Here is a 15,830-nt window from a genome sequence, read left to right as displayed (position 1 = left end):
GATCAATTAAGTTAGGTTTTAGGGCCAGTGCGGTTACAGTCGGTGTCATTTCTCCATTTCTTAATGTATTTGTCATATCTTATAAATACCGAACTTTCATAACTAAGCTCACTTCACTCGTTCTCTTCTTTTATCAAACTTCCGTTGGTTTTAACAATGGCAGCAAATGATGTTCCTTGTTGCGAGCCTATGTTCTGGGTCTATTTAGTCATATGTGTCGGTCTTGTTTCTTTTGCTGGCCTCATGTCAGGCCTTACTCTAGGACTCATGTCCCTTAGCCTTGTTGATCTTGAGGTTCTAATGAGAGCTGGCCAGCCACAAGACCGCAAGAATGCAGGTCAGTAGCAGTGTGGACTTCCAATGTGAAATTTTTCAAACACCAGATAAATTATCGTGTTAGTTTCCATCTGTTGACTGTGCTCATCTCCTGATCATTTCTTCATGGCAGAGAAGATTCTGCCCATTGTTAAGAATCAGCATCTACTCTTATGTACACTCCTCATAGGAAATGCCATGGCAATGGAGGTATTATAAATTTGTTCTTCGCGGATTAGCTTTACAATCCTCAAACTAAAGTTTAGTTAACTAATCTGAATTCTGCTTTTGCTAAGGCCTTGCCAATTTTCCTGGATGCGCTGCTTCCTGCTTGGGCTTCTATAGTGATATCAGTCACCCTAATACTTGCCTTTGGTGAGGTACAGTATTCTTGAACTGGAAATTTGCTGCAAATTTTGATTGTTTTGTTGTTGATATCTTGGAATTTTTTTATGTAGTTGACTTTATTTTTCTTTTTAGATTATCCCTCAAGCTGTGTGTTCTCGATATGGACTCAGTGTTGGTGCAAAACTGTCGGTTCTTGTTCGATTGATCGTAATTGTTCTCTTCCCTATAGCTTATCCAATAAGCAAGGTACTTAGCTTCAATCCAGGGGCGAAAAGCTAGGAATTTTCTACAGACCGAGATACACTATTTTTTTTTTTAAGTAAAAAAAAAAAAAATCTTAAAATAAAGCTGTTAAATCAAACAATAACACTAAATTAATATTTTTTAGATTTCAGAAATACCCAGTGAATTAAGTTCATTTAACAAGAAAATTTATCAATTTCAAAGTTGTGACTATGATTCCCTGTAGTTTATCTCACAACTTGGCACCATTAGATGGTTCTAATTTATTGAATTTTAATATCTTTTAATTATCTGACAATGCTTAATCTATGAGTGCGGTACCTTTAAAAAACAATGGATAGACTACAACCTTAAAGAATTAAAAGCCAAACGAGTAATATCTTATCATCACAAGTTTGTTTAAGGCTGGAAAAAAAAAAAAAAGATATAGAACAAGAGAATGTATCTGGTGGGCGCCAGCTACACTAAATCCGGGCTTCTCTTGTGCCAGCTGCTTGATTGGCTCCTAGGCAAAAGACATTCAGCACTTCTGCGACGCGCAGAGCTTAAAACATTAGTAGACATGCATGGAAATGAGGTAAGTTCCGATCTAAGGATCTGTCAATTCACCAGCTCAGACGTGATGCGTATTAATTTTTAGGCAGGGAAAGGTGGAGAATTGACACATGATGAAACAACAATTATCACTGGAGCTCTGGACATGACACAAAAGACAGCAAAAGATGCAATGACGGCCATGTCGAAAATTTTCTCACTTGATATAAATTCAAGACTCGATGAGTAAGGCTAGCTCTTACTCTTGTGTTGCTTAATATTTTCATAGATTTGCCTCATATCAAACTCATGGTGTAATATTATTGCAGGAAAACAATGGGGTTAATAATAAGCAATGGACATAGCCGCGTGCCTATCTACGTAGGGACCCCAACAAATATTATTGGTGCTATTTTGGTAAGATATTTTGATCTTTCGAAGGGACAGGCATATCTGTGACGGTACAATATCAGACTTTTAGCCTTATTTGTCTGAGAATAGAATTTATACTCTACGGGTGTCTTTGTAAGTTTGTACTTCATGTATACATGTGCTGCTAATCTAACCAAGATAAAATATTCTATAGGTAAAAAATTTGATCAAGTATCGCCCAGAAGATGAAACTCCCATCAGAAATCTTACTATTAGGAGAATTCCTAGGTATAACATTGCCCAGTTGATGAATTTTGACAGCTTCATATGCTCATGTTTGATTTAATTGATAGTTTTTGCTATATGATTTTCAAAATCTGTGGTAGGGTGCATGATCAGTTACCTCTCTATGACATACTGGATCAATTTCAAAAGGGCCACAGCCACATGGCTGTTGTTGTTAAGTGCAAGAACGACTCTAAGGAGATTGCAGAAATGGAAAAATCCAAAGCTCCCATGCAGCATGACATAAACATCAACTCGAATTTGAAGCAGAGACAAGGAGAGTTGAAAGGTAAAATTAGCAGAAACAGAACAATGTCATTTGCTTCAGCTGCAAATGATAGCTGTAACAGCACGCAAGTTTGTATGATGCTCTATAATATTTTCAGGAAATGTTCAAAATGAGCAGTTCAATGCGTACATGAATTCACCCTCTGTGATCTCTAGTGACATTGATATCCAAAGTTCAATGGCAAAGAGTGCCGATTTACATCTGTGCTTGAAGAAATGGGAACGACAAGACGTAAAAATATCAAAGGAAGAATTGGAATCTCTTCCCAGTGTAGATGAAGAGGTCATTGGAATCATCACTCTCGAGGATGTTATGGAGGAACTGCTACAAGTTAGTGTTTTAATAACTATTTGCATATATTTGTGAGTTACAACTTAGATGTTTGAGGCTTCAATTCTGTTTCTGTAGGAAGAGATACTGGATGAGACAGATGATTACGTAGACGTGCACAGGAAGTAATTGCCGTTTTCATTAATTTCTCCAAATTTAGCTAACCCACGGTCATCATTTTCCAATAATACATATTTTTGGACGAACTCTCTCTCTTGTGCAGAATTAAAATCAATATGCTAGAGTCACAAAAATCACCATCTCCTGGAGCAGCATTCGTTTCTCGTCTAAGAAGAACTCCAATGGATTCCCCAATTCCTTCGCATCATGATCAGACTCCAGTATCTTCATATAATCATAGTCCTATAATACATTCACCTGCATTGCCATACATTCAATCCCCATTTATTAGACCAACATTATCTGCATCCCCAGGAAAATCTTTGCCAACTTCTTTGGCCACATTAACAGAGACGACTGGCCACTCGCCACCAGCACACCGGGTAACTTGAAATATTGCTACATAATTTTTTGTTTTGCTAAGATTAACGCGCACCCTTTTCAGTGCAGCATATGGAAAGGTCAATATCTTCTTTTTGCTGATTGGATTTTAACTTAGCAGGTTTCAAGAAAATCATATGAGAAGCTGTGAAGACCAGAAGATCCACTGACATTGTCCTCTTTGATGTGAAACTTATGTAAGAATTGCGAATGCAAAATGAAGAAATGAACATTAATATGAGCAGCATTGATATCAATGGGGATAGAGTCTACAAATTGTGGTAACAGATCCCACAGATGTTCACACATTTTAAAATGTAAATTTGAGAATGGATAACCATGTCAACTACAACAACGTTGAATGATCAGTAGACACTGCAAGAGAAACTCGTGTTTACTGATCAGCTGTACTTGCTTTTAAATTTAGTTCATGTTTACTTACATGAGATGACCCACACAGCCCTTTGAACTCTCTTGGATAAAGACAAAAGCCAGCAAAGCAATTCTCAACACTTCATATCATCACATTAACAACATATATCAAAAACGCCCAAGACAAGTAAATGATGATCCATAATCCATTTATCACAAACAAAATTTGATACATTAACAAACCATGATTCACCCCATCATTAATTTCTGACTCTTATTTATTTTCCTTCTTAATTCTTCTAAGAAACCCCCATAATTTAGCAAATAACACAAGCATTAGCAGCACCAAGCACTTTATAGGCACCGTAACCACGAACAAGCTCCGCTATTTTCTTTTTCTCATCATCCTCCTTTTTTTTCTCATCATCATCCTTCTTTTTTTTTCCCTCAGGCTTATTTGCTGGCCCCACAGACACTATCTCTGCGTGGCACAGCTTCTTGAGCTTGCTCACTAAACTCACCAGATCAATGTCTCCAATCACTGTCAGTTTCTTCTCCTTCTCGTCCATTGAAGCGGTATCCACCCCTTCAGAAAGCAAAAGAAAAAATAAAATCTATCCTTTTACACAGTAATTAATAAATAAAGAAAATGTTAAATTTAATACCTGCAAGGCCAACCATGGTCTTCAAGACTTTGGTCCTTGCTTTTTTATCATCTACTCCAACTTTGAACACTGCTTTCTGAAACAAAACAAAGATCACATACAGTTAAGATCTTCATCAAAATGATTTATTGACACAGCATTTTATGTGCAAGTGTGACTGAAAAATAAAAAATTTGCAGCAATGAAGAAAAAAAAAACCACCTTCATTTTCAAAGTTGTAAAGAGAGTTGCTGATCGAAAGCCAAGAGATGGCTTGAGCAGAGCAAGAATTTGCAGCTTTGTGAAAAGAAATGATACGAGCCGAAGCTGTGAAGTGAATTTATAATGAAAACAAGGAGCGTGAGCTGAGTCAAAAGTGACTGTCAACGGTACGTAATAGAGTTAGAAAATGTTTTATCACTTTTATGGTCTATAAACGCGTTTGTGGTCTGGGAGGGAAAATGGGCTGCCAAGCCTGGGCCCGGGAAAAAGTCCGGCCCTCACTTGTCAGGGTCGGACCATTTTTAAGTCTGGATTTTTTGAAAACTTTTTAATAAATTTTTTATATACTATTTAATAGTTAAAAAATTTTAACATTTTAGTGCCTTCTAAATTCCAAAATATATATATATATTTTGAATATCTACAATAAAAGTTTGAGAATAGATGTAGATTTTTTTTATAAAAAAAAATCCAATATATCATATTATCATTGAATAACAACTAGGAATTGCAATAGAAATCATTATTTATTCTTGAGTTGAACTTTCTTTCAAAGTAATTCATCTTCACTTAACAAATATTTTCATATAAATTCAAAAATCATTTTTGCTAAGACCCAAAACATCCTTAGAATGATACCACCTTAATTACTATCAAACAATTATTAGTCTCTTCTCACAAATTTTTTTCTAACAATAACTTTACAAGTAATAAAGTGAAAAAAGAAAACAACAATAGAGAATGGACAAATACAATATGGTCAATCTGCATTCCGAAAAGGAAAGAACTTAAAAAATATCTGTCCTAAAAATAAATAAATATAAACAAATTTATCTTTTGGAAAAAAAGCATCACCATACATTTGTTTTGGATAAGATAATTAGCTACAATAAGTCAATAACACATTAACACGCACTTATGGTCTGGTCACAAAAGCTACAGCTAAAAAAGCACTTATGAGAACTCTTCTTTCTTCCCAAAACCCGCTTCTGCTTTTCCAAAAGCCTTCAGTATGGAATCTCAGAAGCTCTTTTACCCACCCCACAACCCAGCAAAGCCTAACAAGCCATCCCACCACATCATGGAAACTTCATGCCAATGCAAAAGGGTTTGGAGCCAGAAACACTTCACCACCAGCTAGCTTAAACAAGAGTGCTTCTGACGACGAGAACAACAACAACAATAACAGTGATGAGGATCATCTTCCACAGGTGGTATTGGAGAGAATCATAGTGAGAATCTTGGTCTCTGTTGGGGTTCCATTGGCCACCGGCATAGCTTCCTTGCATTTCTTTGGTGTTGTGAAGGAAAAGCAGCTCTTTGATTTGCCACTTTGGATTCCATTGGTAACAACTTTCCTGACTTTTGGACTATCTGCTGTTGGAATTGCTTATGGGTCACTTTCTAGTAGCTGGGATGCAGAGAAGCAAGGTTCATTGCTTGGATTTGAGGAAGCTAAGCAGAATTGGGTTGAGATTTGGAATGAAGATGACGGTTAAAATGAAGACATTTAGGATACATTATTTCAAATGATCCAATGAGCAATTTCGGACATTGTATAGTGAGCAGCAGGGCACCATTACATATTACATATTATGATTTATGAACGACGTAGAAGTTCTAAATTAATTAGGATACTGTCTCTCACTATAATGCGATATCAGATTATTATTATTATAATTGTTATTTACTCACTGTATTGTGAATACTTTTATCAATAAATTCTCCATCAGTTTCTTAGAAACGTTCTTCATTTGTGAATATTCGCTTTTTGTTAGAAACATATAAAGAACTCTTTGTATAATCGTGTTCTTCAACATTAAAAGTATTTTTTCTTTTAACAATTTTATGTTCAAATTATGAGGGACTAGGTGGAATTTGGAAAAGAAGAAAAGAAAATTAGTGACGTTTGCAGAAGAAAAGAACCTTACGTTTAACTAGCAGTCACAATCACTAAACGTGACGCCTCATAGAAACAATTCGTGTTGAAATTTTCTTCATAATAAAGCTCCATACCAATAATGCTTTGATTCATGACATCACATCCAATAAAGGCCGTAGTTTTTTTCCAAATTCAATCATTTTCTGTCTTTAATTAAGCTACAAAGACTCTGGGCAAGACTCTATCAAGATGCAATTCTGCCCTGCTACAGAATGGCGGGCCGCCTTCTTTGATTTCAGAGAAATGATTCCAGAAGATTGAATTCATGACAAATAATAAAAATTTTCAAACAAAATGAACCCCAAAAGACAACAAATACAGCCTATAATATTTCAGCATAGACGGCCACTTCAATTGTTTGATTATATTTATATTTAAGTACGTTGTTTGTACGCAACGCAGAGTCTATGGAGTTCACAACTTGCCCGTTAATTAAGGTTATTGTTTGTTTGTTTTTGTTGGCGTCACCTTAATTAAGACTCAGAAATTAAAAAGGTCGAAAATGATTGGCAATGTTCTCACGAATCAACCAAGCGTCGAGTGCCGGCTTTGGCCTTTCCTCCTCTTGAGATTAGCATAACCGTACATTTGAGAAACCAAGAATCAAATTTAAGAGAACAAACAGATGAATAAAAACGAAGAGAATCAGGCCGGCCAAAATTGGTCTGTCAATATGCATGCGTTAAAAAGCGGACGGGAAAAGTCATATTCAAGCATGGGGGAAGCGGAATGGCTACTCCCGTCTGGTTGCTGTTTGAGTCTTGATAGATATATCGTCATTATCAAACGGAAGCAAATTTCATTTGAACTTGGACTAATTCAAGCTAGGTCTAAGGACTCGGTCTAATAAAAAAATCTTGAGGCATTCAAGTTGCACTTATAATATGCTTACCTAATAGTTTAGGCCTTAGATTCAAATGATTCAAACTCATTCATTATCAAAGCTAAGATCTCGTGTTGGAATCCAAATGATTAAATGATTTTATTTTTTTTAACTTAAAACCGACAAAAATGGTGTAAAAATGAATCACATGTGAGTGGGTTATATGGAATCAATATCTTATTTTTATCTTGGTTTTTGGTTTATTTAAATATAACTTAAGGGACCCAATGACAAAATATGCCTAGCCAAATTTGGAATCATCATCTAGTAAACAAATAGACAAACAGATGATTCCAGAGCACTTACATGAGATGATCCGGACTACTTGAACCCTCTTGCAACAAGACACAAGCCAGCAAAGCAATTCTATAATGCCAAATCCCCACGTTAACAATATGTATTAAAAAAAAAAAACCCAAAACAGCTAAATATATGATCCATGAATAAAAATATCACTAACAAAATTTGATATTTCGGCAAACATCACTAACAAAATTTTACATATTGCGAAATAAGGAACATGAATTAACCCATCATCAAATTTCTCAGTACTGTACTGTACACCCAAAAATAAAAAAACACACCAGTTTCTTTTCTTCATAATTTATTTTTGATCCTTCATTCTTCTAGTGGTACCTCATAGTTCAGCAAATAACACAAGCATTAGGATCTTCCTCTGCGCTTCTAACATGATAATAAGTTGTCATGTGAGGATTATAAGCCTGGTAAGCCTTGACAAGGTCGGCCACATCATCCTTTTTAGGCTCATCTTTCTTCTTATCGTCCTTCTTTGCCTCCTCTTTCTTGGGCTCCTCCTTCTTCTTCTCAGGCTCTTTTGCAGGCCCCACAGACAGTATCTCTGTGTGACACAGCTTCCTCAGCTTGCTCACTATACTCACCGGATCAATGTCCCCAATCACCGTCAGTTTCTTCTCCTTCATGTCCATTGAAATTGAATCCACCCCTTCAGAAAAAAAAAAGTACAAAATTTATCATCTGGGTTTTCAATAGATGACAGTAATTAATCAATCAATTAATTAATTAATTAATTAAAAAAGGAAAGGTTAAAATTAATATACCTGCAAGGCCAGAGACTGTCTTCATGGCTTTCTTCTTTTCTTTATCATCGTGTACTCCAAGTTTCAACACTGCTTTCTGAGAAAAAAATATATATATATCAGATACTGTTAAAGATCTATATGTGGAAGTGTTGTGACTACACAAGAATAAAAAATCTGGAGCAGAGATAAAAATCACACCTTCATTTTTGTTGGCTTTAGAGTGATATAAGCAAAAGTGATCGAGAAAGGGGGCAGATACAGATCCAAGAAAGATGTATATTTGTTAGAAAAGGAGGGGAAGAGGCAGAAAGTGGCCTTGAGAAGAGCAATGGATGCGCACAAATTGGTTTGAGGCAATAGCCAATGCTGTGAATTTATATTGAATGAAAACAAGTGGAGTCAGCTGAGTCAATCCACAACAAGGAGAGAGACTTTAGGGGAAAAAATAAATGGTTTATGGTCAATAAACGCAAACGCAACTGTTGTGCGTGTAGAACCCAAAAATAAATAAAGGCCGCTATATTTTGGGGGTAACCAGAAAAGCACCGCGGTTGCAACATTGTGATTGTATGGTACTTTTTGAAGTTAGAAAGGGCTTTTGTTTTTGGGAACTATTTAGAACTAGCAGAAACTTTGGTCTAATTAGCCACTCGTGGTCGAGTGGTCAGGGCTGCTGCTCACCAGTTCAAACTCCCACAAATATATTGTGGGGGTATTTTATTTCTCAATTAAAATTGAATGAAGGTAGTCTTCTTTCTTACTCAAGAGTGAGGAGTAGACATCCCTCGAATATTTATAATCTGGACAGAGCTCCATTAGCATTGATGTAAGTTGGTCATAGTAATAGTCTAATTTATAAATATCAGTTATAATCTCACGTAATATGAGTTGTAGTTTGAGCAATAGTCCCATATAATTAAAAAAAACAAACTTTGGTCTAATTTATAAAAGAAAGCAACTCATTTACTATATCTCTAATCTCTTATTGTTGTGGTGAAAAATGGACATTTCATATGTAAGTGTCCCGAATTACTCTGTCAAACAAGCAATCAATAGATTGTGTACGTGCAATTAACATGCCAAGCGCCCAATTGATAGGTGATCAGCATATCGAGTGTTCAATCTATGAGTAATAAATTAAAGATAATTTTACAAAAGTAATCATTGAATACTTTCTTATTTGGATAAAAATCCTCTCCTAATCTAAACTCTCATGAGTTTTTTAAAATCTTATGCTATGTATCTTCAAGTGATGGTGTATGGGTAGGATTTAACTATTTCATTTTCTTTATTTATTAACTACCAATCACTCACATGTATTTTTTATTAGAAGGAGATCAGATTATTAGAAAATTTCAATAATTCTTATTTAGTAGGTAAAAATAGATATTTTAGACATAAACGCCCCTAAATAACTTGAATCACATCTTAATGGTCTATCGATTACTCATGAATTGAGCGCTCAAAAATTTCGTTATTTTTCCGACGCCGATCAAATTCTCATGATATTGATCACCCTGCTAACTGATTGTGTGCAAACAAAATAGTGGGGAGAATTTATGTGCAACTTGGCCATTTTTTTGGGCTAATTGAGTATGAAATCCAAATAGAGTAATTGGGCTACTTTTATTAATTAAGCCACATCTACAAAATTCCAAAAAAAAAAAAAAAGCCACTATTTTCTGTGCAAATGTGAAGAGAGGAGTGGACCGTGTTTGTTCTATTTTACGTCACTCTAGGAAGCACAGAGGGGTCTTATTTTTCCCAAAAAGTGATAATTACAAAAGTTATAACCAGCTTCATGGAAACAACACTTCCGTCACCATTGACGTTTGACTGTAGACTAATCTGGTCTTCGTCAACGTGACGACTTAGGAATCACAACAGCGAGTCCCTCTTTTCTTAAACGAGTGCCTGCGTGGAACGTTCTGAGTCAATCACGCGTTTGGCACCATTCAGTCAACGGAAGAGATGTTTAAAAAAACATAAAAAGTTCTCAGTTTGCTGCTTTGGCAATTGGCATGTGCAAATTATATAATTAGATTCACACTCTCACTCTGGGACTCTGAAATTTGGAGGCCCCTCACATCATGGCTGTTTTCTGATTTCATTAAGTTTTTTTATTTATTTATTTAAATCTTTCATATGGGACTGGGACATGACAGCAGTGCCTTGCCTGCTTCTTTCTCAAGTTTCTATTTTTCAATTCTTATCTCTAATCTGCTGGGGACTAAGATGCAGAATATACGAATCTACCCCTGCAGGTTCCGGTAGATGCAGCAATCTTACTTGAGGTTAATCACACTACAAAGGGATTACATTTTCTGTTTAGTCGAGAAGAAATTCTTCAATGCCATTCTCAGTAGCTAAAGTACGAAATGTGAAATTGATTTGTCCATATGCTACACATTTTCTCTTAATTTCAGTCATTAGGAAGCTATTAACGTAAGTGAAAATAACATGGGCGTGTAGATCAGTTAGCATGGAGTTGTTCTAACTTAGTCAAGGTTCTCGGTTCGATACTTGAGAATACAGCTGTATTAAATATTTGTTGGGAGATTTTTGCTACCCTAGTGGTTCTACCCGACTCGAATCTGAATTAGTCGGAGTCCAATGTAATATTCGGATATCAAATAGTTTAATACACTAAAAACACGGGGGTGTATATATTATCTTCATCCAGAAGATTAGGACCAATTGACAAGAACGTCAAGCTCTCATCATCCCACTGGTTTAGTAATTGTATCATTTTAATTAAGTCCACCAGTACCCCCAAAGTTCACTCGAAGAAATAATGAAGAATGATCCCCAAGAGTAATGAAGCGAATAAACCTTTGCCGACAAGATCAGCTCGGAAGCGAAGTTAAGCACTTACATATAGTTTTTGACCCCTCTTGCGAAAAAGATACTACTAGCCAGCAAAGTAATGGAAAGCAGTCACGCGACTTCATTAAATGTTCAAAATTTTTATAACTGTGTAAATTACTCAAAACAACTGAGACTGTCTCAAATTTTTAGGCTTATTTTTTTGCTAGTCCAATTGAGGCTATCTGTGCAGAGCTGATCACATGGGTGATATCGCTTTCTTTGATACAATAACTTTTCTCAGTTTGCTGACTACAGTTATTCGCTCTACATCTCCAATCATTGTCAATTTCTAGTCCTTCATGTTCCCTTCTAGAAATTACACCAAACGAAAGAAAAAAGAGTGGAGCTATTGGCACCCTTACATTATTCTTACAAAACCTCACTTTAAATAAAATTATAATTAAACACAATTGAAAATTAAACACATTTAGATTTTTTGTCAACAAATTACTTAATTCATAATCAATCCTTTTCACAATATATATATGTTCATTCCTATCTAACTAAAATAAATTATACAAATTTATTAGACAAATGAAAATTGAGAACTTAAAAAAATGAATCTAAAAAAAGAGGCATTTTTAAAAATAAAATGAATATAACTAAAAAAAGAATTTTATGAGGAGATCATAAGAGTGCCAATAGTCAAACTCAAAGAAAAAACCAGACTCAAGTTTCTTTCAATTTCCCAGCATCCAAACAATGTGACAGGAAATAATTAAGAAAGAAGCACGGAAGGGGTAGTTAAATTCAAAACCTTGAATGGCCCATGGCTGTGTTAACGGCCATCTCTTTCATTTTGTCATCACGTACCCACAACTTAAAAGTACCTCTTTATTCCACGAGGAAGGAAATAATAATAATAAACTCATTTTTTTTTTATTTTGTGCTATATCTTAAAAAGATACAGCTTTTTCTTTCATGAAAAAGAAAAGGGCAAAAAAAAAAAAGTAAACATACTTTTATATGTCCACGTGTGCCTCAAAATACAAAATTTGTTCATAGAAAGAATGCTACCTTCATTTTTTTTGTAGCTAAATTATTAAAAGAAAGCAGCTTCTTTTCACCCACTGATGCTGTCAAAATAATTATTATCCATAAATGACATCAGTTCATGACTCTTACACGTGAATATGAGAAAATTATATAAAGTCGCTTTATATAAGGATTGTGGAATAATTAACTTTTTTGACTAAAGCAATCCTGTATATTCACTACTTAAAAAAGTTCAAGATTAGGATTAGATCTTTTCTGTTGTCTTTTTCTTTCCTAGTATTTCTTTATTTTTAAATTTAATTAAAAAGATTAGTTTAATCGTAAATAAAGTGAAAGAAAAACTTAATTTTCAATATTAAAGTTCAAAACTCAATTTAACCACTCATTTAATAAGGAAAGACTATAAGGGAACAAAAAAAAAAGAAGAATACCCTTATTCTAAAAGTTAATAGCTTAATATGGGTATAATTCCTGCCTTGGATCAATTAATTATCATCACCTAATGTAATTCAAATCTTAAAACAAAAATGATACGGTGAGTGATTTCATGTGCATTATGTGAATGATTTTTGTAACATGACATCGTTCTACTGAATTATTTGTTTAATATAGGGTGTGTTTGGGAGTAAGATGCTGCAGCTTTTAAGTTGTAGCTGTTGTGGAGTAGAAGTTACAGCTGTGGAGTAGAAGTTACAATTGTGGAGTAGAAATTGGAAAAAAAATTTGCTAAGCTGCCAAAGGCCAGCTACAAGTATTACCAAATACCTTAGTAACTGGTAATACTTGTAGCTGGGGTTTGGCAGCGCAGTTACCTCACCACATTCTCAAATGGGCTAATAATTTATTAGACAATGTAGAGACTATTATATAACAAATAAATAATGATATATATGATGTCAGAAAAAAGGGCAATTTTTCCAATCTCTTTCTAATGGGTCCAAGCACTGGCAGATCTAGAAAAATAATTTACCGGGGGCTAAATTAGATAATAATAAAATATAAAAAACTAAAAATTTGAATATATAAAATATTTGCTAATACATTTATAATTAATCTCTACGCACTTTTATATTTTAAAAATGTTATGCAATAGACTCATTATCAATATTATTAAATTTATTGTTTCCTATATAAACAACCAAACTATCACTTATCCCATCCGATTCCAAAGATGATTCTTCATGAGTTTTATTACTGAAAACATTTGTTATACTATTATTATATAAACTGATAGAATTAACCATATTTTTTAGAATAAAAAATATTTTAGATGGTAGACTATCATTATTTTTAATTAAAATATAAGTTTTTATATTTCTTAAAAGTCAAAATTTAAATTTTATGGGAATTAATTAAAAAATTAAAATATTTTTTCTTTTATTTTTTATTTTTATTTTTGGCCAGTGAGGGCTTGACCGCTTGAGTCCCCACTGGTCATATGCTGCATCCGTCCCTGGTCCAAGTTGTTTATTTGCGGTAGAAAATGATACCACCGACTCCTCAAGCAAAAAGCATGTCGTGTTATTGCTTATAAGATAACCAGAAGTGGGGATTCGTAACGTTATGTCAATTGTGAAAGAGAATCTCCCTACACACTTCTTGTATTATTAAGCATACAAATTCTTCACTTTTACGCGTAATTTTACGTACATTTTAATGACAAAATGACTCATAAATTCCATCGTTAAAGCATCACGTCTGAGAATACAACATGCATCTCTTAGTGTAAGGATATGTTTAGGATTGAGATGGTTATGGTTCAGAATTTTTCAACAATCGTAATAAATTAAATCAATTTAATTTAGATTTGATTTTCCTTATATCTTTCGATTGTTTGGAGAACAGTTCAGTTCAGAATTTCCAAATGGATTTCGGATTCAAATTGAACTAAAATATTCAATTCGGACGATTTTGAATTAATTTTGAGTAATTTTATCTTCCTTACGTAATTTTTAAATTAGTTATTTGTGCTTTGAAATAGCTGTTGTTATTGGCTGAGAAAGATATGAATGACGTCATATCTTATGGACCTTCAATTCATTGAGCCCATGAATCCCGTTTCCCTAAAAATGCCAATCACATTGGGCCTCAAGCCCATCATTTCATAGCATTTCACATTCACCACAAATTATGGTGTTCTATCAACACTACACTATTCACAGCAAGCCACACGACAAAGCAAAAAATCAACAAAAAAGCAAATTGAAATCGACCGTCGTATAAAAATCTTCACTGGTGCAATTTAAGTGGGTCCCACATTAAATATCTTCCACGCCTCAAAATATATTTGTGTATGTCTAGTGATCATGTGTCATCGTTTCTGGCCACCAAACCGATCAACCTATGAGACCACATCAAAACTACAGGATCCCAAGTGTCAACTGCACAAATCTCCGCCACGTGTCCGGCACTCGAAGGAGTTTATCGTTTCTACGTCGCCGTCACCTTTAGGACCGACCATTCCCCTGCTCTCCCCTCCACGTCCCCATGCTTTGTCTTCTTTGAGAATAAATTCCGCTGGCTCCCGGCCCACGGTAGACAATTCATCCTCTTATGCAGCTAAATGCGCGTTTATTCAACACACAGTTATAGAACTTGCAATATGCAACTAGAAAAAGATTAAAACTTTTAGGACAATACAAGTAGGGTTCCAACAAAAGTTTAAATTCTCATAATTATAATATAATCACGAATTGTTGAAAGATTATTAGATAATAAATATAAGATATATCCCACACTCTACTAAAATCAACACAAGTGTTTGTGGTTCTAGCATTATTATCATTTATAAAAGAATAATAAACTCAATTCTTATTAGGACTCAAATTAAACTAAAGGTTTAAGGTTCAAGCCATTTAGGGTGTGTTTGGAATTGAGGTTGGGCAGCCTCTAACTTAAAAGTTACAATACTAAAATATTTGGTAAACACTAGCTGCTGTAACTTAAAAGATATGTTAATATGATTTTTCACTTGTATAATTGAAAATCTATTATATTTTTAATAATTTGATCACAATTATTATTTAAAACTTATATTTAATACATATTACAAATTTTTATTTTATAATTATAGCTTTTTTTTCCACAGCATCTCAATTTCAAACGCACTCTTAGAGAGTCTAGCCAGTGGTAGACCTGGACATTTAAATTAGGGGGGGCTTAGTTCAAAAAATTTTATTTAATTTGGGGTGCTTTGTTTTTAATATTCACTTGAATACATTTCAAGTCTCATAAACTCAAATTCTATTACTTTCTTTTAAATTCTAAATAATAAGAATAATAAAAAAATTATTTATTTTAAATACGCAAATTCAAAAAAAAGTGACTATTGGAATTTGAACTAAAACTTTACAACCATCAAAATAATACTCTTAGCATTGAAGTAAAAGTTTTTTGTTAAAAAAAATATATCCAAATTCTTCTTATTTAACTCTTTCAGAAGGGATTTAAAATACATTTAAAAGACAAATTAATGGCCCAGAAGAAGCTGAAGCCCCTCCTACATAAAGTCGTACTTAAAAAAGAATAAGATTGGAGAAAATTAAAGAAAGAAAATCCCTATCCATAGTTTTCATGAAACATATAAATTTTAAATTGGATTCATTAAAAAAAAGTCAAATTAAAA

At 34.1% G+C, this 15,830-nt stretch overlaps 4 protein-coding genes across 4 annotated transcripts; 2 read left to right on the top strand and 2 right to left on the bottom strand.

Annotated features, from left to right (window-relative positions):
• The first annotated feature begins 156 nt into the window (after positions 1-156).
• On the top strand, positions 157-3,429 carry LOC18031901 (DUF21 domain-containing protein At5g52790). Its single transcript, XM_024188761.1, has 11 exons — positions 157-337; positions 449-525; positions 612-695; positions 796-909; positions 1,397-1,483; positions 1,547-1,686; positions 1,770-1,857; positions 2,027-2,100; positions 2,199-2,386; positions 2,463-2,716; positions 2,795-3,429. The coding sequence occupies exons 1-11, from the start codon at positions 157-159 to the stop codon at positions 2,843-2,845; spliced, it is 1,338 nt and encodes a 445-aa protein (XP_024044529.1). The 3' UTR covers positions 2,846-3,429.
• A 294-nt stretch (positions 3,430-3,723) lies between these two features.
• LOC18031570 (heavy metal-associated isoprenylated plant protein 39) lies at positions 3,724-4,616 on the bottom strand. Its single transcript, XM_006421983.2, has 3 exons — positions 4,456-4,616; positions 4,255-4,330; positions 3,724-4,175 (listed from the first exon to the last, which is right to left on the bottom strand). The coding sequence occupies exons 1-3, from the start codon at positions 4,459-4,461 to the stop codon at positions 3,907-3,909; spliced, it is 351 nt and encodes a 116-aa protein (XP_006422046.1). The 5' UTR covers positions 4,462-4,616; the 3' UTR covers positions 3,724-3,906.
• A 723-nt stretch (positions 4,617-5,339) lies between these two features.
• LOC18031261 (uncharacterized protein PAM68-like) lies at positions 5,340-6,193 on the top strand. The gene has a single exon (XM_006421981.2). The coding sequence runs from the start codon at positions 5,412-5,414 to the stop codon at positions 5,952-5,954; it is 543 nt and encodes a 180-aa protein (XP_006422044.1). The 5' UTR covers positions 5,340-5,411; the 3' UTR covers positions 5,955-6,193.
• Positions 6,194-7,722: 1,529 nt separating this feature from the next.
• Positions 7,723-8,804, bottom strand: LOC18032121 (heavy metal-associated isoprenylated plant protein 39). The gene is made up of 3 exons (XM_006421980.2): positions 8,540-8,804; positions 8,360-8,435; positions 7,723-8,244 (listed from the first exon to the last, which is right to left on the bottom strand). The coding sequence occupies exons 1-3, from the start codon at positions 8,543-8,545 to the stop codon at positions 7,925-7,927; spliced, it is 402 nt and encodes a 133-aa protein (XP_006422043.1). The 5' UTR covers positions 8,546-8,804; the 3' UTR covers positions 7,723-7,924.
• Positions 8,805-15,830: the final 7,026 nt, after the last annotated feature.

Source organism: Citrus clementina, unplaced genomic scaffold (assembly GCF_000493195.1).
Source record: "Citrus clementina cultivar Clemenules unplaced genomic scaffold, Citrus_clementina_v1.0 scaffold_9, whole genome shotgun sequence".
Taxonomy (NCBI): Eukaryota; Viridiplantae; Streptophyta; class Magnoliopsida; order Sapindales; family Rutaceae; genus Citrus; species Citrus x clementina.
The sequence above is the reverse complement of the archived record's forward strand: the minus strand, read 5'-3'. Positions and strand labels throughout refer to the sequence as shown.